The sequence below is a fragment of the Kogia breviceps genome, chromosome 11 (genome assembly GCF_026419965.1).
Source record: "Kogia breviceps isolate mKogBre1 chromosome 11, mKogBre1 haplotype 1, whole genome shotgun sequence".
NCBI lineage: Eukaryota > Metazoa > Chordata > Mammalia > Artiodactyla > Physeteridae > Kogia > Kogia breviceps.
The window spans coordinates 88,271,095-88,293,602 of record NC_081320.1 but is presented as its reverse complement, the minus strand read 5'-3'; the positions used below and the strand labels follow the sequence as shown (position 1 = coordinate 88,293,602).

General features: G+C 53.5%; 2 protein-coding genes across 3 annotated transcripts in view; one reads left to right on the top strand and one right to left on the bottom strand.

The window, feature by feature from the left end:
• Nucleotides 1–818: 818 nt before the first annotated feature.
• GDF7 (growth differentiation factor 7) lies at nt 819–5,069 on the top strand. The gene is made up of 2 exons (XM_059079008.2): nt 819–1,209; nt 3,925–5,069. Exons 1-2 carry the CDS (start codon nt 819–821, stop codon nt 4,881–4,883), a joined length of 1,350 nt encoding a protein of 449 aa, XP_058934991.1. The 3' UTR covers nt 4,884–5,069.
• Nucleotides 5,070–6,641: 1,572 nt separating this feature from the next.
• The window catches only part of LDAH (lipid droplet associated hydrolase), a 105,475-nt gene continuing 89,608 nt past the window's right edge, over nt 6,642–22,508 (bottom strand). The window contains exon 7 of one of the 2 annotated variants that reach the window (XM_067008046.1): nt 6,642–11,539. In XM_067008046.1, the coding sequence (XP_066864147.1) occupies nt 11,522–11,539 (18 nt within the window). In that variant the 3' untranslated portion in view covers nt 6,642–11,521. Of the gene's footprint in view, nt 11,540–17,569; nt 20,953–22,508 lie in introns of those variants that run through there. The other variant, XM_059078786.2, reaches the window with a different exon arrangement.

Below are 22,508 nucleotides of genomic sequence, written 5' to 3'. Positions count from 1 at the left end.
TGAGCTCCTTTAAGGTCCTGGCTCCCGTCTAAGCGCGTGTTCCGCGCCCAAACCTTTGATTTTCGACCGTCGGTCCTTGTCCCGCTCTCCTTCCGGCCTGCCCTTCCAGCCGCTAGCCCTCTCTTCCCTCCGGGCCCCCTGCCCTGCTCCGGCCTCCCGCTCCGATCTTTGGAAGCTGTGCCAGGGTGGGGAACCGCGGAGCCGGTGATCAAAAACGCGCTTTGGGGTCAACCCTGCGCTCCCTGGTGGCCTCTCTGTGCGCGGTGGCCACGGGATCGTGGCACTGACAGGCGAGGCCGAGCCTCTCCGCGGCCTTACTTCTGGCGTCTCGGGCCCCTGCAGAACAGGAGCGGGCGGGGGGCGGGTGCTTCTCCGCAGGGGAGTGGGGAAGACGCCGGGCGGGTACGCACGATATCCTCGGAGCCTCTGACTCCCGAGGGCGCATTTGGCCCGGGCGCAGCGAGGGCGGAGGGGGTCACTTTGCCCTGGGAGAGCGAGGCGGGGCCCCGGTTTGCGGCGGGAGCCTCCGGCCGGTGACACTCGCCTGGCGAGAGTGGGGGCGAGGCGCTTCGGCGGGGGGAGGAGGCTCCGGCCCTGGGCTCAGCGTTAGGCCGGAGTAGGGGGCGCGGCGCTGCCGCTCGAGTGTTCAGCAGGGGGCGCTGCTCCGGGTGTTGGGCGGGGGTGGGGTGGGAGAGGAGGGGGGGCCGCAGCTTGCTGCGCACACTTCCCCCATTATTAAATACTATGTTCAAAAGGCGCCGGGGGACTTCCCGAAGCCACGGAGCCCGCGCCGCCCGCCCGCCTGGCCCTCGGAGCCCATGGACCTGAGCGCGGCCGCCGCGCTGTGCCTCTGGCTGCTGAGCGCTTGCCGGCCCCGCGACGGGCTCGAAGCGGCCGCCGTGCTGCGAGCGGCGGGGGCAGGGCCGACCGGGAGTCCGGGGGGCGGCGGCGGCGGCGGGAGGACCCTCGCCGCGACTGCGGTCACCTCCGCTGCCCCGGCCGCCGCGGCTCCCGGGCCCCGTGCCGCGCGACGCGCCGCGGGCTCCGGCTTCAGGAACGGCTCGGTGGTGCCGCACCAGTTCATGATGTCGCTCTACCGGAGCCTGGCCGGGAGGGCTCCGGCCGGGGCAGTCACCGCCTCCACCTCGGGTTCTGGCCGCCACGGCCGCGCGGACACAATCACCGGCTTCGCAGACCAGGCGACCCAAGGTACTCACACCTCCACTGCGCTCGTCCATCCTGTCGGGTCCTAGGCTGAGGTCACCGCCGGAGCCTTGCCCCGGCACCACTGCATTCGGGGGGCCTCGGTCCCCCACATCCCAGCCTCAGGTGTTAGAAAGTTCGCCGAGGCCCACGCACCCGAACCCGCAGCGCCTGGACTGTGGCTAGAGCCGCGGTAGCTTGCGGGGCCCGGCCCCGGAGGGCTGAGCCCGTCCCTCCTCCGGGCTGCCCGGGCCCTGCCGGCCGGCGGGTCCCCTCGAGGAGGCAGGCTGTTTTGGAGATCCGGAGAAGCAAGGAGGGGGTCCGGCCCAGAGGGACTGCGCACTGGTGGTGGCGGCGGCTGCTTCGTTGCTCTGCAGTTCCCAGTCTTGCGGGGGGGCCGTACAAACTGGGGGAAACGAGGGGAATGCGGGACACAGCAGGCATCAGACTAAAGTAAATGGCTCTGGAGAGGCTGGTGGCATCACCAGGTATGGGGAGGGCCCTTCTCAGCAGGCTGCGTCTGGGTAGAGGTGTGTAGCTATGGGTGCCTGCCTTGTGCTGGGCCCCTGGTGGAGCCAGAGGTGAAGGACTCCGTTTGTGTAGAGAGAGGAGAGGAGGGCCAGGGACCCTGCAGGAATGCAGGCCTCTCTGGGACCAAGTACCCCACCTTACTCCGCCCTGAGCCCTCCAAAGGTAGGACTTAGGTGAGACTGTGCTGGTTGGTGAGTGTCATCTGGGTTTTATTAATCTCTATTGAAGCCATTAAAACAGACAGATAGGGAAATTTTAACTAATTTCAGGCGGAAATGCAAGTAATTTCGGCCTTAATTCTATCCAGTCAGAGACCCAGAATGGAAGGCAGAAAGGAAAGAAAGGCAAATAGGGCCGGAAAGTAAGTGCTGCTGCAATCCAGGTCCTGCCTGGGAGCCACTGGGGGTTGTATATGCCCGACCCTAGCCTGGGAAAGCAGGTAGAGGCAGGGCAGTGATCAAATCTCTCGTCCCCTCCAACGTACACATAATGTCTACACAGACTGCTTTATTTGGGATACAGGGGTCTGGTGGGAACTTCCAAGCATTCTCCGAGGGCTTGGCATGCATCCTGGATGGGATGCTAGGGTACTCATAGGGAGCCCAAGTCCTGGTGTACAGAGCCAGGGAAGGCCCCAGCCCTAACTCTGCAGAGAGGGCTCCCAGCTGTGGGAGGGGTGAGACGTACAGGGCTCTAAGCTTGTAGGGGCACCAGATGCTCTTTCTTAGGTCGAGTTAGGCCTTCAGGAGTCTCAGCCTGAGCTCAATGCTTTCCTGGGGAGCTCTGCTTGGTTGGCAAGGCTAGTAAGGCCGCCTCTCCTTCCCCTCTCTGGAGGGAGAGGATGCAGTGGCAGCATCTCAAAGCTGAGAGAGGCTGCAGGAGAGGCTCAGAGAAAGTGTGGCAGCGAGCAAGCCCTTGGGAGAAAGCATGGGGGAGGGGTGGGGAGCACTTGCCCAGGACCTCTCCTGCTTCCCTCTCCACCCTGAGCCTTAGCTTGGAGCAGGGCTGCCTGAGGTCACCAGCAGCACCCAGACTTCAGACCCCAGGAGTCGATGGCATGGCATCTGTGGTTGGTGAGCAAATCTCCAATAGTGGGGGGAGTCTGCACAGTCTCTTCGCGTTTGGGGCAAAACGAAACCATATGACCTTCTTCAAAGGGAGCTCCTTATCTGCTGCTTGGTGGAATTTCAACTCTTTTTTCCTTTCTGAGCCCCCAAAGAAAAAAGTGCCCACAACCAGAAGTAAAATCCCAAAGCCCAAGTTGAGTCATAACGGAGGGAAAGCATAAGTCTCCGAGGGGACCAGAGGGTACTGGCGGGGAGACCTCACTCCAGCAAGGCAGTCCCGGCTGCCTCAAACCCTTCCCAGAAGGTTGCTTGCGCTCCTTTGCTGCCTTTCCCCTCCGTCGGAGGTGGCGGAAACACGGGGAGAAGCTGAGCCTGGAGTTCCCCGTCGCGACCAGGGGCTGAGCCGGGCCCCTAATCTGGGCCTCAGTTCCCCTTCAGCAGAGCGAGGAGGCTGGAGGCACTAAAGGGTCTCTGCAGCCCTGAGGGCGCGTCCCCCTTCTAGACGAGCCCCCGCCTGCATGTGAGATCGTGGCCGGCTGGAATGTCCAGGCTGGGCTGGGGAACAGAGGTAGCAGAAGCAGTTTGCAGGGGACAAGAATTTTCTCTTTTCGCACAACCGGGACTCCGAGGCTCTCTTGGCGGCTAAGCAGGGCCATAACGAGCAGTCCCCTTAGCGCGGGGGGCCTGGCCTCCAGGTCTTGAAGAGGTGCACACCCTCTGATGCGCCCACCGGGCCTTCTTTCTGCCACCGGCTGAAAATCTGGCCTCCGACCTAGTCTTCGAAAACCCATGGCTCTGGGGCAGGCAACGGAACTGTAGTGGCCTTAATTCTTGGTCTTGGGTGCGGGGGTGCGTTCAGTTGATGTCCGTGGGTTGTCGGAAATCGTTTGGCTCGATGAACGAAAACCCAGATCCAGATAATCTGAACCGAAGGCTCCCTTTCTTCTGGACCAGGCTGGCGGCTTTCCGGCTGGAGCCGAGACGCCCGGGCAGGCGCCGGCTCCAGCGAGCCTTTTCTCACGTCCAGGGCAGTTGGGCTACTTGCAGTTAGGAGGCCCCGCGGCCAGGCGTGCCGGCTTCGCTCTCACACCGCTCTTTCTCTGTCTCTGCCCGTCCCCGGCAGACAAATCGGCAGCCGAGACCGGCTTGAACTTCCTGTTCGACGTGTCCAGCCTTCCCGACGCCGACGAGGTGGTGGGCGCGGAGCTGCGCGTGCTGCGCCGCGAGTCTCCGGAGCGGGGCCCCAGCAGCGCGACTCCCCCGTTGCTGCTGCTGTCCACGTGCCCCAGCGCTGCGCGCGCGCCGCGCTTGCTGCATTCCCGGGCCGCCGAGCCCCTGGACGCCGCGCGCTGGGAGGTGTTCGACGTGGCGGACGCCCTGCGGCGCCACCGCCGGGAGCCGCGCGCCACCCGCGCGTTCTGCCTCAGGCTGCACGGAGTGGCGGGTCCCGCGCCGGTCCCGCTGGCACTGCGGCTGCTGGGCTTCGACTCGCGGGGCGGAGGCCGAGCGGCGGCGGAGGAGCGCGCGCTGCTGGTCGTCTCCTCCCGCACGCAGAGGAAGGAGAGCCTGTTCCGAGAGATCCGCGCCCAGGCCCGCGCGCTAGGGGCCGCCCTGGCAGCGGAGCCGCCGCCGGATCAGGGAGCTGGCATGGGGCTGCCGACGGCGGTCATCGGCGGCCGCAGGCGGCGGCGGACGGCGTTGGCCGGGACTCGGGCAGCGCAGGGCAGCGGCGGGGGCGAGGGCCGGAGCCATGGGCGCAGGGGCCGGAGCCGCTGTAGCCGCAAGCCGCTGCACGTGGACTTCAAAGAGCTGGGCTGGGACGACTGGATCATCGCGCCGCTGGACTACGAAGCGTACCACTGCGAAGGCGTTTGCGACTTCCCGCTGCGCTCGCACCTGGAGCCCACCAACCACGCCATCATTCAGACCCTGCTCAACTCCATGGCGCCGGATGCAGCGCCGGCCTCCTGCTGCGTGCCCGCGCGCCTCAGCCCCATCAGCATCCTCTACATCGACGCCGCCAACAACGTGGTCTACAAGCAATACGAGGACATGGTGGTGGAGGCGTGCGGCTGCAGGTAGCATGCGGGCCAGGCCGGGCCAGGGAGGGGGCAGCCGCGCCCCCGAGGACTCCCCGCCGAGAGCAGCTTAGGGCTGAGCCTCTCACCTAGCGGGGCTGCGCGTCGGAGTCTGGCCCGGCGGCCGCACGGAGGAGGGAGAGCGCACGTTCACACACCAGCACTCACACCCACACACTTGGTCACTCATGCGCACACTTAACGGTGGAAGCATCCGAAAGCCCTGGGAAGAGACGACCTTGACGCTACCGAATGTCACAGTCATGTGTATTTTGCAAACAGATCACTATGGCGCCCACCGCCCCCTTTTGGGGAGAGGATGGCTTTGCATTGCTGTTACACTAACCGGCACCAAATCGGGTAGAAACGGGTTAGGTCATTGGGGGCTTCAGAATGCGGGAGCTAAAGGGATACTTGAGTCTCATTTCACCCCTTTTTGTTTCTGGCTGAGTGTGGGGCGCGGCCCGCTGGGGGGCAGTGTTCCCAGTGTTGCACCTGAGACCGACGCAAGGGCTGTAACGCCCTTTCCGAAGGCTCGCGTTGCATCGGGGCCATTTATTCTGGGGAGGAACTGCTGCAAAAGGCCTTATCTTTCCCCCTGAACTTTCAAAATCTAGCATTCTCCCAGTTTTGAAAAGGAACATTTGTCGGAAAGACTGCATCGCGGAGCTTCCCAGATCTCTGCAACGGTCAGCGCCGCCTTTAAAAAAAAAAAAAAAAACAAATTCCAATTGGGAATGATCTAGAAAGTGGAAAGAAAATTTTCGGGGGGGGGAAGTGAGATGGGGGAGAGGTTTTAAAGCGCCAGTCTGACCTGTCATCGGGTCGGGGGTGCGTGGCATCTGCCAGTTTCTGCAGCTCCTAAGCTGGGTAGACCGAGGTGTTCGCAGTGCCTTGGGGGCGCGCCGGAGGAAGCTAGTGCCAAGTCTGGAGATGGGGAAAGGGGGTGCTATGGCTTTCCCTAGAGACCTGCCAGGAGGTTTTCCTAAGGAGCTGGGAGGAGGCTCCTAGGGTTTGCAAGAGGCCTGGAGGTGTTCCGGGGCGGGACTCCTGCAGAGGACTGGGCCTTGTCTGCCAGGTAGGCACAGCCCCCTCCAAATGGTGCCCTCGAGTGGCCAACACGTGCTCGTGCTTAGCTATCAAGTCTGTGTCGGCTTTTACGTGCTTTCACTGTATTGTTGCTGTGGTTTTTGGCAATGCGATAGTAACGGGAAGCGAAGCCACACGAAAGTGCTTTTGTGAGATTTCAACTCCCCACAACCCAGTGGTTCAGAGCAGGAGGAGCTGGGCCCCTCCCCTACTTGCTCCACGGAAGGGCATCTGCAGCTCGGCTGCTGTGGCCCCTTTAGAAGGGTGGCGGTTTGGGGGCCGGAGGTGGAAGCCTATGCCCCAGTCTCTGTATTTTGCTCCCAGGATTCTCGCTGATGGTGGGGGTGTCTGTCCATGTAAAAGGGAGGTCGAACATGCCAGACTTCGTTGTCTTATTTGGTTCATTTCTGCCTGGGAGTCCTCTGTGGCCTGTGTAAATGGTTGGGAGAGGGAAGAGAAACAAGTTGGATTCCACCTGTCTGGGCTCCGAGGGCTTCCTTGAGAAACCCTGCAGCCCTCCTGGGTCCTCTCCTTTACGGCTGTGCTAGGCTTTCTCCTTTAGGGTCCCCAAGAGGCATTCATCTTGCCCTTCTTGTCTTGGATGCTAAGGTCCAAGACAATTTATACAAATTTTAATTCTCAGTGATTACACTCTTAAGAGAGAAAGAGAAAGTTGAAAGATTTAGATACAGCTAATTTATTTAAGGGTTCCACCTGAGTCCTTTTTATCCTTTAAAGTTCCCCCAAAGGAGGAGAAAGCACACTTATAATGTGAATTTATATGCTGTGGCTATGTGAGTGGCTATACATAACCTGAAAATGCAACAGTCTCTTCAGGTTAAAACGAACAAATAACACAATCCCAAAGTGGATGCCATGGTACACTTCCATCCAATTTCAACGACTGGGCAAACATTTACGAATTTTGCCAGGGAAGCCGCACTCTCCTTTTCTGAACTATGATTTCAATAATAATTGCATGGTGATTGCCCTGATACCTGTCATAATGAAGAATTTTTAAAATGGCACTGAAGTATTAAAAGTTGTGGTATTAGACGTTTTAGAAAGGGAGCTGATAAACTATAGCTAAATATTATTTTGAAGAAATTCTAGGATATATAATATCTTTGGACAAAAGCAAACATTTGATACTTTTTTAGTGACTGGGAAAAACAATTTGGGAGGAAGAAATGTCTTGATTTGGCCTGAGCTTTTTATGGCAGGAAAAAAAAATGTTCATTTTCTGTTTCCTCTGTTGACTTGCTTCTCCCAAGGGGCGTTGTAAGTGACGGCGGAAGGGGGGCGTCTCCCTGCATCTCGAGTCCAGGCAACACCCCTGGATGGGGAACGCTGTCCTTGGTCATGACGGTTCCTCCGATGGCCCCTGATGCCTTCAGTGTGTTCTTTATCACATAAAAGGAATGCCTCCTAGATTTCCTCCAGAGCTGCATGTAACCACCAGGGACCCCCGTGGCCCATCTCAGGCTTCTGGCGTCTCAGAGTTAAAAGCAGGTGAACGGAGGGGATTATGTACTGCACTTCGTAAAAACGACAGCAAGAGGGCCATCACGTGTGGAGGCAGACAGGCTTTTGCTGCAGAGCTGTGGTCTGGGTAGCTTTGTCAAGATGTGGAGAAGCGTGTTCCGCCTGCACAGGTTGGGAGTGCTGTGTACCGTCTGTCTGTCTTCTAGGCAGCGGGGAGCGGGGCCGAATCACCCAGCTGGAATCTCCCATCCCCACGGGTGGGAGAGCTGGCTGTTGACAATCAGGGACACAGTGTGTCAGGACTTCGAGCGAAGGCGGCTCTCCCCATCTCCCCTGTGGTCACCAACGTACTCCTCTCAAAGTAAATCACATTTTCCGTTTTGCTGGGGGAGAATCTCGTACTGCTAGTTGAGATCAAACTACTCTTCCTGCTAGAGAGGGAGGTTTGGCATCCCTGCCTGAGGAGCACAGGGCAGGCCAGCTGGGGCCCTCACTGGGTTGGTGCCAAGTCTGTCAAACACCCAGGCAGTCTGGTCACTGCTGCGTGAAGCCAGACTTCCGTCCCAAGGGCGACCCTTGCACTGGCAGGTGGCAGTGCCCACCGATGCCGCAATGCTTGCCTGGTTGAATTCTGGCTTCCCGGTCGGGGGGGCTGGGTCCTCCGGAGAGGGTGGCAGGCTTTGTCAGCTGAGCTGGGGGAAGCGTGTACACACTCCCCTTCGCCCTCCTGTCCTGGCATTTTATCGCTAACATGGCATGGGAGGGAGAAGAGGAGTGGGTTGTGTGACCGGCCAGTCTCCCATCAAACCCCAGTGCGAGGACTTCCCCCTCGACAGCTCTCGGAGGCGTCAGGGGGAGCAGGAACCTCGTTTCTCCGCTGCTCAAGAGAGCACTGCCCACCTTGCGGACGTGATCCAAGCGTAATTCAAATGCTACAAGTCATTTATCCTGTTCTCAGTTTCATTCAAGCTCAAAGCAGAAAATAACTGTGGACTGTAGACTGATCTTCTTCTTAAAGCAGGGAGAAAAACCGAATGCTTTTCAAGAGCAGCTTGTGCACAGCAAAGGTCAGACTCTTCCCTTGCTTGAATGTGGTCTCCAGAAAATCCAGTGAGAGGAAGAGAAAGCACTGCAGCCATCTCTGGGCCACAAATGATTCTCAGCACACAGGACCTCCTGCAGGTCCAGAACGCAGGGCTGGCTCGGTGGGCTGCGGGCCAGAGGGCCTCCGGGGGATGCTGGCTGTGCTGGGAGGCTCTGGAAGGCAGCAGTTAGAAGGGGCCAGGGGCCGGCATCGTCCTCTCAGAGAGGGCCTGGCCTGGGCAGGGAGGAGTCAGCGGCTGAGTGAACCCAACAGCTAGAGGACAGTGGGAATGGGAGGCAGCTAGACCCCTCCGAGGGGCTGCGGGCGGCGCTGGCGGCCGAGCCCGCCATGACCTCCTCACACGCAGGACTGAACTGCCCCAGCCGGCATGGCCGCCGCAGGAAGCCCGCTCCACCAGGCACCGCCCTGCTCCGAGCTTCAACTTCTGCTCCTATAAAATGAGGAGCGCTCAGGTCCCGTGGCTCTGGGATTCTCCTTTGTCCCCAGAGCCCACTCACGTCATTCAAAGGCAGAGCAGATGTGACTTTCTGGAGAAGGTTCCCGCAGACCCAGTCCCAGAGCCGCTCTCACAGTGCTGCAGCTTTGGCCTGTGTGCGTGTGTTCATTCACTCTTAGCCTTTGTTGGTGCTTCCTGGATGGTGCTTTGATTTCCCCCTGGGGCAAGGCAGGCCCGGGGGAGGGCCACGATCTGGGGGGGGGGGCGGGCGGGTGTTAGGGCTCAGCTCACCAGAGTCACGACCTTTCTCACGTTGTGTCCCAGCTGAGGGGCGCTGCCAGCCCTGCTCGAGTTCTGCCTGGGCTCACACGGGGTGGGTAGAGCCACACTCGGTCTTGGGCAGGCGCCCATGCTGCTGGTGCCTCTGTGGGAGCAGAGGAGAGAAGAGGCTGTGCCTTGTGGGCGAGCCGGACTGTCCCGGAGTCCCTGGATGAGGCAAGCCAGCCCGTCTGAGGGTGAACTGCTCCGCCAGCCCCCCACCCGCCCCTCAGCTACCTCCCTGCCTTGTCTGTGTCTGACCCAGCTGCCGGGGCTGCAACCCAGGGCCAGGTACCAGAGAGCTACTCTTTCTCTTCTAGGCCCTGGAAAAATGACGGCAGAGTTAAACACTAAGGAACACTAGAAAGGAGGGGGCAAAAGATGTTACTTCTAATTTTTCAGATAGCTCGGCCTTCGGTACCTGGAGCCTTCCGGCCCTTTACTGGAGCAGCCTTCTTCCTCCCTTTGTGCTGTCCTGGACTTTAATCTGTGCCCAGAGCTGAAAACTGCACAAACAAGTTAACTTGCAAAGAAGCTTTAAGCAAGAGAAACCTGTTCTTTCCAGGAGGGCCACCATCACAGCCTTGCAGAGAGCCACCTGCCTGGACGTAACTGCAGGGAGAGCGTTGGAAGTCGGCCTAGTCAGTCAGCGGGGGTGATTGGAGGATTTGACCTTGGCGGCCCGGGCTGGTCACTCATTCAGGGCTGCTGTCTGCTCGGGCTGTTTGTGCACCCGGAGCTCAGCTTCTTCCCACCCGCCCCGCCGGCACCCTGGGTGACCCGGGCCTGGGGCTTAGCTGTAGGCAGTGTTCGCACTGGTGCTTCATGGCGGCAGCAGCAGCGGCTACAGCAGAGCCATCCAGGCCTCCCAGGGTGGAACCGAAGGGTGTGAGGTCGTTGAAAAATTAGTTTGCATTTCAAGTCATGCTTATAGTTGTTGAAAAGTACACATGCATCCCCAGAGCAGCGCAAGCAGTGAGTGGCGGTCCGCTTCTTTGCCTGTGCGGACCTTCCGGGAGCAGTCCTGCAGGCCCCTTCTGGTACATTCTAGTATATACTCTGTGTGCTGTGCTGGCAGGAGAAAGGACTGGCTTCTCTCACACGCACCCGCCTCCAATGTAAGAGGGCTGCAGTGTTCGCGGACGCTTCCTGAGAGGTGTTTCTGCAGGCAGATAAGCCTGTAAGCAGGGCAGCTTAGCCCTGCTGGTGTATGAAACACAGTTTTCACTCTTTTTTTCCTGATGAACTTCCTCCTGCTAGTTTAGGGCAGTGCAGAAATTTTTATCTTCTTTCTAAGTCAGTAATGAGATGTGAAATAAACTGTCTAAAAAACACGGAGAAGCTTCTGATGGTCAAGTCCCAGGCACCTTTAGGGCTGGTGGCACAGACCTTCTGGGACGCGGCCAGCCCTTTAGCTTTTGCACTTCTTTTTCACTGTCTTGTTTTAAACATCGTTATTGGAGTATGATTGCTTTACAATGGTGTGTTAGTTTCTGCTTTACAAAGGCGAGCAGGAGTGTGGTGGCAGCTGTGACTGGAGATCTGCCCGGGCGGGGGTGGGCCAGCGGCTGTCTCCTTTGCAGCCACTTCTCTCGTCTCTGTGCTGTTCCACCTGACCAGCGGTTACTGCATCTGGAGGCGGGGCGAGGTGTCTGCTCCCAGCCTGGACTCTGCTCAGACACTTGGCTGCCAGAATATAGAACCTCAGCTGAGCCTTCTGGGGCTGAGGTGTGCTCGTGGCTGACAGAGACAAGACTCCCACCCTGCCAGGCTTATTCACAGGAGTCCCGCTGAATTAGAGGTAAACACAAACCCATCGGAAGCACACAGGCTGAACCTCCCTAGAGCACGTTCCCTGGGCCGCAGGATGGGGAAGGGCAGCCTCTAGCTGGTGCTTCAGTGCAGCTGCACACAACTTGTGCCTGTTGTACATTCTTTCTGACGAGCCTGCTTTCTCTCAGACCTCTCACCCCTGAGCGGCCCTCACCTGGATTTTTCAGTGGGGTGAGTGGGTCTGAAAAGCACGGACAAGGTGTGTCGAAGGCCTTTCCTTGTCTGCGTGTTTATCTCTGAGTGACTGAAGGCTGCCAAGGGCAGAAAAAGATGCATGTATCCCCGTGGCTCAGGGCAACAGCAGCTTGGCTTGAGGCGAGCAGGCGGGCTTGAGGAAGGGGTGCACGCATGAGTCGGGCTTATTTCTTTGCAACTTCTATTTCCGGGTCAGGACCTGTCAGAGTCAGAGCAAAGTCGGCCATTCAGCATTCTGTTTAGAAAGTGATGATACAGTTCAGGGAGAAAGCAAGCTTGTGATGAAATGTGTTTTCTGGCTGGGAAATACTCAAGTTTCAAGCCAGGAACAGAGGCTCTGGAAAGGGAAACTTCTCGGTCACGCTCCACCTGGATCAATCATGGATTGAATACGAGCATCCTTAGAGTAACTGTTTTGTTTTTGGTATTTCACTTTATGCTGTAGCGCGAACAGCTTTTATGTTCTTTACGACAAAGAATCATAATCGAGTCACTTTAGGTCTTTTAGCTGCAAATATTTCACCCCAAATGAGAAGTTAATGAATTTTTACAAGGATTTTTTATTTTATTTTATTTTATTTTTTACGATCTTTACTTGTCCTTTAGCAGATGACAATAGGGGATTCTGAAAAGTTTGGATAGTTTTTTTTTTTTTTTTTAATATATAAAGAAGCAGTTCTTGTCACCGTGAAGGCTTCTGCAGAAGTCCTGCACCAGCTTACCTGCGGTTCTGTTTAAGTGGGCCCTGGGTGGACAGCAGCATCTGACGTGACAGGCACCCTGCCCCTTAGCAAACACACACACTCCAAACTCCAATCCTGTGATTTTAAGGAAATGGGCAAAACGCGAAGTGACGGTGATGCCATCACAGCTCAATGACACGCCATTCCCTCAGCAGCTGAAGACAAAATTAATTATTTGGGGGGAGGGATAGAAGTCCCTTTCATTTTGCAATGACACTTAGTGTTTCTCAGCTTGGCTTGGGAGTAAGGTGGGAAAGGGGGAGAGGTTTTTAAACTCATTTAACACAAGCTGGAAACTCCTTTGTCACCTGTTTTCCAGCTCTGGTTCGGCCGGGGCAGAACTCTGAGGCTTGGGCGCGGGAGACGGGGCCAGCTCCCTGCCGCCCTGCTTGGCCATTTGGGCCGTGCAAGCTGACGTCGTGAACCCTGCCCCCATGCCCAGTCCGGCCAGCAGGGAACTCTTCGAGGGCAGGTACAAACCCACTGTGTATATGTATTCTCAAATTTAAATAGATGTACATAATGAAATGTAAATGAACTGTAAAACAGCAATCTCTATTTTTCTTGACAATGATATAGCAGTATATATTTGTTAAACATGCTGTGTACTCTTCGTTAACCATTTTAATATTTTGTACAGATAAGTTGATTAAATATTTTATTGATAAAACTGCTCCTGACTGGTCTTTAAAGAACTACTTTTTGAGGTTCGGCCTTCCCATGTTAAGAACGACGGCCAACCACTGAGGCGTTAGGAGTGACGGCATTGAAACAGGGGTCCCGGGCCCATGGGTCTTTAAGCTGACCACTCCCCCCTGAAACCCCTCAGGCTCTCAGTGCAGGAGGATGGGGGCCCCAGGCATGGGGCTGCCGCTTCCTGGGTCTTTGTGACCCGTGTGACACTGCCTAGGATGCTGTGCAGCCCCACACCGTATGAAGACGCTGCATGGGAAGGTAGAAGGATCCAGCTTGGGTTTGGGGGAGAAGAGGCCAAAATGCAGTGGAAAACATTTTCTCTCTGGAAAACGAGCACTGGCATTTGTAACGAGTGATCCTTGTCGTTCCAAGCACAGTGTGAGGGGAAAGGTTTTCTGTTTTCAGACATATCAAGCTGCTGCAGGATCTAGAAAGCCTGAGCACTCCCACTCTGGAGGCTGCACAGTCGTGCCTTTGAATTCCAGCGGCAGCAGCCCAACTGCAGCAGCTTCCTCTGCAAGGCCAATTACATAGTCTAGGGAAACCAACAGAGTCCTACAGCGAATTTGGCAGGGTACTTTTGCTCAGTATTCTCCTGGACAAGCACAAAGATCTGTGCTCTGTGGTGCTGTCTTGGCTCCTTTAGCATCTCTCCTAGACCAGGCAAGAGAGGACCGACCACCCAGCCTTCCGCTGCTGCCCTGGCTCTCACACCTGTTTCCTAGAGTTGAAGGAGAAAGCTATTTCCTCTGTTCCTAAGTATTTCTGGGAGAGGGTAAGTGATGGAACAGCAGTTGTGGGAAGATGACAAGGATGTGCCCTCACTAATGACTTCTTACCAGGATCCCCTCCTCTGGGATATGGATTGGGCCAGTGTGACACACCTTTCCGCAGCACACGTCCGCTGTAATCCAGTGCTCCTGCGGGGTGTTAATCCCTGTCCCCTTGGTCATGTGTCCTGCTCTGGGGAAAGGTAAATCAAGAAAGTCTGCTCCCTTTTTGCTTCCTACTTTCATTACTACCAAATAAAGGAGTCTCCTTCTTTGGAATAAAAATGTACCTTGTAACTAACTCATTTGGCAGGTTGCTGTAAACGTATAAGCTTCATGACTCTGCCATCGAAAAGCGTAAAGTCTTAACGTTGCTTTGCTTTAACAATCCTTGGTCAGTTCTCCATTTTCTTATTTTTCACTCTCCACTTGGCCTACCCTGGAATTCTGTGGTTAGAGGAGTACACTTTCAGTTGAGAAGGGCTGGTTACGAGGAGAAAGGAAGGTCAGGGGTGGCACTTAAAATTTTACCCTATTTCCCGAACACCGATGCGAGACGGTCTATAGGCCCTGCAACGACTGATGCTAAAAGGAGGCGAAGATTGACTTCTCCGCTCCCCCGGCCCTGGTGTGTGTGCCCTGGAATGCCTGCTCTCTGCTCACTCCAAAGCAGGTCAAAGCCAAGATGCCACCAACTGCTGCCCTGCTGAGGGCGGAGCTGCCCGAGCTGGTTACGGATGCCTTGTGCCCCTGTGCTCCTGGGAAGCTCTTCTGCTCAGAGGGAACAGTGATCTGGGGAGAAACTCGTCCATTGTGATGTGTCACCAGAGTGCAGCCACCAACCGTGAGGCTGGGGGCGTCTGCTGAGCCCTAACCGCACGCAGGTGCACGGCCCTGCAGCCGCGGCCGGCGGGGGGAAGCCCAGACGTTCTGCAAAGCCCGAGCAGAGTGGGTTTGCAGAGGTGGGATCCTGGTCCCTCTGCGAGGGGGGGAGGCCCTGCAGGTGCACCGCACTCCTGGCTGTCACGGAAGCCCAGTCACAGGGTCACATTCCCATCCCGGGAAGAGGAATTTTCCCATAGACGCACCCAGCAAGGAAGTCTGTCCCAGTGTGGGGAGGTCAGCACAGCCCCTCTGCCAGAGTGTCTGAGGAATGCGGCACAGAATGGAAACGCTCTGCCGTCCCGGAGCGGGCTCTCGTGTATCGTTGCTGTAATTCCCACTTGGGGTGTTACACGGGGTTAGTGCTCAACAAATAATAACCGCACGCTTGGTAGTTGCTAATACCCAAACTCCAGAGGTTTTCTAATCAGAGAAGAATGGAAGTAACAGTTGCAGCCGGACGTGCTGAAGAATGGGCCACGACGTGCCGTGGCCTTGCTAGTGCCAGACAGTGAACAGTCTACGTCCTGGAATCTGTCGGACCCAACTGTGCGGAGCAAGGCTGAGGAAATGCTTAAGGGATGAAATAGCAAGTCTATGTCATACGTCCAGTTACACATTCAGTTTTGAGGGACAGGGAGTCCCAGTGATGTGATTCCCTGATAGTCTGACTGACTGAGGGAACTGTATTTCTGGAGACGTTGCCTATTAGGCAACCTATGCTATGTTGCTGCCTATGGCAGCAACTTTTATTAATTTAGGAAACAATATTTATTGACTATCCTGTGTGACAGGCCCTAGTCCATAAGCCCTGAGAACAGAGAGGCGACGAAGATAAAAGTCCCATCTCCTAGGACTCTCTTTTTAAGGGCAAGAAGGAGTGTTGATAGTGGGGCAGGAAGGATAAAAATCTAATTCCTGAAATAATGGCAAGTACTTCAATAGAGACATGACCAGGGGACCGTGAGGGTTCAGACGGAGGGAGGGAGGGGGAGAGACAGAGACAGATAGAGAGACAGAGACAGAGAGACAGAGAGAGGACAGAGAGAGAGAGAGACAGAGAGAGGACAGAGACAGAGAGAGACAGAGAGGACAGAGAGAGACAGAGAGGACAGAGAGAGACAGAGAGGACAGAGACAGAGAGAGACAGAGAGGACAGAGACAGAGAGAGACAGAGAGAGGACAGAGAGAGAGACAAAGAGGACAGATAGACAGAGAGAGGACAGAGAGACAGAGACAGAGAGAGGACAGAGACAGAGAGAGACAGAGAGGACAGAGAGAGACAGAGAGGACAGAGACAGAGAGAGACAGAGAGAGGACAGAGAGACAGAGAGAGGACAGAGAGACAGAGACAGAGAGACAGAGAGAGGACAGAGAGACAGAGAGAAAGACAGAGAGAGAGAGACAGAGAGGACAGAGAGAGACAGAGAGAGAGGAGAGACAGAGAGAGACAGAGACAGAGAGGACAGAGAGAGACACAGAGAGAGAGCGGGGGGGGGGGGGGGAGAGAGAGAGGCCACTCCGTGGGGCCGAAGCGGTTGTATTCGGGGGAGGGGTCGAGGCACGGGCACTCTCAAAGCTGGCGCGGTGATCCCTAGCGTTCAGGGCGCGGCACAAGTTCGGAGGAGCAGGGGGTCTGGAGCGCCCGGTGGCTGCGGCAGAGCTGCCGAGACCGGAATGCGGGACTCAGCCCCAGCGCTGACCCGCACAGGCCGCGCTGCCCGATGCGCGCCCCAAAGCCGTGTCTGTCGTATCCTCTGTTCTTCTGACGCTACTCGGTTGTTCCCAACCCCCTCCGCTCCCCCTGCCCTGACAACCTGGCCTTCGCCGGCCCGCGCGTGACCCCTTCCCCAAGCCTCCACTCCTCTGGCCGCCTGCCCGCTGTCCCCTTCAGGAGGCAGCACGCTGCGTGGGAGGGAGTGAAGCCGTGTCGCGGGGGCAGAGCCCCGCTGTCACTCAGTAGCTGTGAGGTCTTGAGCACGTCACCTGCTTGGCACCCTCGTGGTAACACACGACCGTGAGGCCTGAATGAGACGCTGTGAAAGTGCAGGGTGAGCGGCGCGTTCTTTCTGTGGACTTGTCCTCTTCTCTTCCAAACCCACCCAAGTCCCACCTGTCCTTCTGGCACCAGGAGCAGCCCCGCCACACCCGCCCCGCAGCAGTTTTCTCTTTACAGAACTGCGGCGACCCGGAGCCTTCTCCGGCCCTCACTGCTTTGCTCTGGAGATGCCTTCGTACTGCTGGGGAGGACAGACCCATATCCCACATCGGCTCCCCACACGAGGCCACTGGGATCGCTCACCTGCACCTCCAGGGCTCAGAGGCAGGAACCCCAGCCCCTTGGGGGCGGAAGGCTTTCCTGGCCTCGGCACTCCGACAGGATAGCTTCAGCCTTAAGTCCTCCGAGATGTACTAGTTCACAGAGCACACAGTCCCAGGCACCGCCCACTCCTTAAGCCCCACCCAGCAAGGAAAGGAGAAGCCCAAGGACATCTCTTCCCTCGGGCAAGAGGGGGCCAGGAACAAAGATGAGGCCGCGTGTTATTTACGAAAACACTTCGCTTCCCACATCTTTCCAAAGGACTATAGTCTCCTCAAGGGGATGTTTGGGGGTCCTGGGCTGTGTGGGGGAGGCCTGCAGTGGCCTCGGGTCAGAAAGCTGTGTCAGCTGAGTGAGTGGTCTCCTTCCTTCACCCATATGAACCAGAAACGCTGAGACAGTTAGAATCAAATTTCAGACTGGGTGAAACACTGCAGAAGCTGGGATATCGAGGAGTCCTCCATCGCACCAAAGAGAAGAGAGTGTAAAAGACAAACAAGTTTGCTATCCTTCTCCTTTAGGTACCATTTAATAGAGCATCTACCAGACAGGGTGCTAAATACTATATGAAAGACCTCGTTTGACCCCATTATAGACAAACAAATACCCTTCCGAGGTCCAAAAGCTAACGCAAGTACTTTTGTAGATGAGGGCCAGTCGGGGAGTGAAGGAGAGGGCGCAGGGAGGTTAAGCCTCTGAACATCACAAACCTGATAAGTGACAGATCCGGGATTTGAACCCCAGCCTTCATTTACTTCCTAGAAGAAGTAATTCACTTTCTGGAAAAGAAGCAGTAAGAGACAGATGCAGAAGGAGAGTGTGTTTTGTTTTGTTGTTTTTTTAAAAATAATTATTCAGATACATTTCAAAATCATCTCAAACTTACAAAAATGTTGCAAGAACAAGGAACTTTTTTTCCCTCTGAACCATTTGAGAGTAAATTGACATAATGATGCCCCATGGTTCCCTGACACTTGTGTGTCTTCAGTACAAATAAGGACATTTTCCTACTTGTTCACAATACAACCAGTGAAATCAGAAAATTAACACTGTTCTCTTATTCTCAACTAATCTTCAGATCCCATTCAATGAAGTTTTGCAAACTGTCCCAACAGTTTTTTTTAATAACAAAAGCATCTAATCCAGAATCAGGTATTACATTAAGTTGTTATGTCTCCTCATGTCTGGAATTAAATTTAATTTTAATATAATGTAGGCTAACGAAAAATCAAGGCTTTGGAGGTCACTGGCTCTCCAAGGGTTGAGTGGAGAGGCCAAGGGTGAGAGGGCTGCTGCCTTGGACGCCTGGCCACGAAAAGCCACAGGGGCTGCCTCTGGAGATTCTCCCCCATGGTCCAGAGCAGACTGGGAACGGCTGGTCATGATTTCCAGTTTAGGCCTTTCACTGAGCCCTAGATAACCCCAGATGAAGTTATTATATCTTTGACAAGGGCCATTCAAGTGGCTGACTGGGATATACAGGCAGAAATGCTTCTGGAAAATGGATTTCATCCACTGCTTACCAACTTTAGTCTTTTGTTTATTTTTTATTATGATGAAGTTTAATAATAATTATTATTAATATAGCCAGTCTTTATTGAGAAGATACTCTTGGTCAGGCATTGTGCTAAATGCTTTCATTTAATCATCCCATTGCATTCTTCAACAATATGAGGTACATATTATTATTAATCCTATCTTATAAATGAGGACATTGAGGCATGGAGAAATTAGATGAAGTTGTCCAAAGTCACACAGACAGTAAGGCCTCCAGAGTTCACATACCCTATTACCTCATACATATGCACGGAAACATTTCTGCTTAATTCCTAATGAAATAAAATGAACTTCAATCTCCTGAAATCTGATTCTTCCTTCTCTAAAAGAAGCACCGAGAAAGTGGCTTTTCAATTTAACAGAGAGGCTCTGACCCGAGTCTAACTCAGGAGGGTGCTAAGATTGCACCCCTCTTCCCCCCAACACACAGAGATCAGGCCAGGCAAGGTCAGAAAGTGTGGATAAAACACTCATTTTGAAAATTCATTTGCTGCTTAGATGATAAACAGGAAATTTACTTTAACATTTTACTTCTTATCATTTTTTAAGCTCTGGTAACCTTTGGTTTATCAGACATAATTTCATACATGTGGACTCCTGAAATAGGAAGTAATGTTGGAAAGTCACGCTAAAAGAAAAGCTGGGCATGTTATTCTGCATTCCAGTAGCATGACTTACCCAGTACTTGCTTAGTACTACTGAGCATCTCTTGTATGCAAGGCACTTCAGAGCCATGAGACCGAGCTCCCAACATCAGATTTCTAGAAGGCCTCCCTACACAGTTGCCAATAAGGACTCTGTATGCAGCCTTGCGCCAGTGGCTTAGGCATCTACTGGCTCCTTTCCGGGGCCAAGAGCACTGCTTGCCCGGAGCTTGGCCCCTCCCCTCTGAGAAGTCATTTGCTCTGACATGGCAGCCATGCCAAAGGGTCATAACTCATACAATGCTCACCACTGGGCTGGCACATATCAGAGGTGAATCTTTCCTCAGGGGCTTTAGGTTTTGAGAAGGACAACACCCCATTGTCCTTAAGGAATGGGACCCCGTGAGGGATTTCCTCTAGGAGAAAATGAAATGTTTCTATCTATCATCAACCATCTATGCAGTCAGCAGGACCTACTGGCTCCTAAGTTCCCAGGATTGAGTCAAGAGAACAAGTTTCTTCTTTACTGGACCTCAAGGTGCCCGGAGAGGGTGAATTCACATAATTTAATGGGTTGTTTTGGTTCATTAGTAAAATGCTTTCTTTCCAACTAACAAAACGAATGGAGAAATCATTTATGGTAATTCTCTATTCAGCAATTTAAAGATGCCCTTTCAAAAATTACTTACTAGAAGATTTTCAGAAGAAAAGAATCATAATGTAGCTAACAATCTATCCACAATGCCTTTATAGTACTTGGTTCATTGCTGGTCCTCAGTGGAGTCTGACTGAAAAAAATCACAGAAGGGGCAGTTGCACGTGGCAGGTACAAGGCTGACGTGCGACAGCCTAGGGCCTCCCCACCCTGGCTCTGGAGAAGAGGAGCCTGCAGGGAGCTCCCAGCCAGAGCTTGCTGGCTGTCTGTGGAGGAAGGCAGAATTGGGATCCTGCAATAACTCTTATTAGTTGTTAGTTGAGCAGAGGAATGTCTGACGAGCTTTATTTGCTGGCTACTGCAGGCAGACTGGGAGTCACACTCCTCGGGAAAGGAGACAAGCAGTGCTTCCCCTGCCATTGGCTCTACCGGGGCTTGTGCCACTGGCGGCCAGACAGAAGGCTGACTTGGAGGTTTGAGACATGCTGCAAGGTAGTAATGGGTGGGGTGCGCAGGCTGTGCTGATATCCAGTCTGATTCTGATGATCTCAGCCAAGACCTGTGCAAAGTTAGTCTGGGCTGATCTTCAGCTTCTGTCCTTAAGAGAGACCCAGGTCCACTGCCAAGATCCACTGCTCATCGCTTCCTGCTACTGGACTTGAGTGTATCCTTCTCATGATCTCATATGCTTCACATATCCGACTACATACTTAACATTCAGCGGTCTCTTACATTTTCTAGCAGGTCTTTCATAATTTTCTCTAGGGGAGACTATTCTACATTGTAACTCAATTAAAATCAACTAAATTTAGATTTCCTTTTGTCTGCAAGGATCTTGCCTACCCAAATAAACTGTATGGTGCCACTGGGCATCTTGTGCAAACATAAGAGACTTTGTTTAGATCACTGTGTTCCCTGAGTCTTGGAAAATGTGTTGTTAATCCTGTGGAATATTGATCAACTGTGTTTATTTCAGTCTGTAGCATGGGGAGCTGGGAGCTGATAGTTTTTAAGCCAAGAGGGTCTCACTTTTTTTCTCTTCTAATATCCAGCATTAAAATTAAACATTTACCCACTAAGTATACTACTTACTACTAAGTACACCTACTGCCTTTATGTACTAGCTGTCAACGCTTGCTCCTTGTGTCAGTATTTATATTTTGGACAGATCATCCTTTAGCCAGTCAGCTACCATGTCTGCCATTTCCTGGTAAAAATAGAGGATAAAATCATGAGGTATTTTTTTCTCACAGAGTCGAATATCTCCTTCTGGAAAATCTTTCTTCATGTCTTCATAGTACTCTTTTGGACACCAAGCATCTATAGTACCATAGTAAAATGTAAGCTAGAAGACAAGACGAAAACATTTTATTAGAAAACACTTCCCCTCCCAACACGGATATGACACCAGCAACCTGTAATGCTTTGAAAACAGCCCCTGCACCTGGCACTATAAGTGAGTCCCAAGGCTCCCTCCAGAGAGTGGCTCTGTCAAGGCAGTGAGCTTTCATGGTTTATGGGAGCGAACCTTGGCATCTGATGGAATGAAACCCATGTAGGGAGAGCCTGGTGTGATACATCACCCATGATTCACTAAAAGGACTCGCCAGCAAAGTTGTGTATGTTGAGGTTGAGATGGACACCGGAGAGATGGCTGACGAGGGCAAGGAAGAGTTACTGAGACATAATCACTGAGTAACTAGTAACCATTCATTATACACTTAATCGTTTTCATACAGCCACATGCTAGGCATATGGGACATGTTTGTTGGATGCATGCAAAGATGAATCAGATGGACTCTGCTTCTTAATGTAGCAGATGAAATGTTCTCAGAACTCTGAGAGTGTCTATGACGTATCCAGGAATAGGCTCCAGGTAGCGGGAGAATGTGCTGATTCAGTGGGGAGGTGTTACAATCATACTTCAGGTGACAGAAAGCAGGCTGGATGGAGACAGAGCTTCCTTTGAGGCATTACTAAGACACTTATTGACTATTGATCTGTACCAATCCCTGATATACATATACACACACGTTCATGTATGCACATATATGTATATACACATACAAATGTGTACATACGCACACATATGTGTACATACATATGGGCACATAAGCATATATACACCACCAATGTATATATAAATATGTACATATATGTGTATATATGTGTATTTATGTATATATACACATATACATTTATAAGCGTATACACACATCTTTATCTCTACGTCTAGCTCTAAGCTGCTGTTCTTCACTGAAAAACTATGTTCTACTTCTGTATTTCTGGATAAAAAAAAAAAGCAACAAAAGTGAAATCCTATTCAGAAGGGTACATACTGGTAATTTCTACCAAAAAAACCTAAAAATTAAATTTTAAGGCCCCTCTGACATCTGTTATCACTGAAAAAAAAGAGTTATGCCGTAAGTGGCTAGTTATAGTCACTTGTAGTTTCCATAACACATCAAATTTGTTCACTCATTCAAACACTTACTCATTAATCTATTCAGCAAATACTTATTGAGCATCTACTCTGTATTAGGAACCTGGAAAACAGATAATAAGACAGTCTCTGGGGGAGGGAAGGACTGGAGGCACCACGTACACAAGACAATTAGCCCAGATACGGGCATCTGGTGGGAACCAGTGGGCAGGAAAGGCTCCCGAGAGCACTGATGTCCAAGTTGAGTCTTCAAGTTGGGGGAGCACACTGTGGGGAGTATACCAAGCAGATAAAAAGTAGGAAGAAGCATGGCACGCTTGGGAATTGGAAGTAATTTAAAATGGCTGGGCTTCCCTGGTGGTGCAGTGGTTGAGAATCCGCTTGCCAATGCAGGGGACACGGGTTCGAGCCCCGGTCCAGGAAGATCCCACATGCCGCGGAGCAACTAATCCCACGCG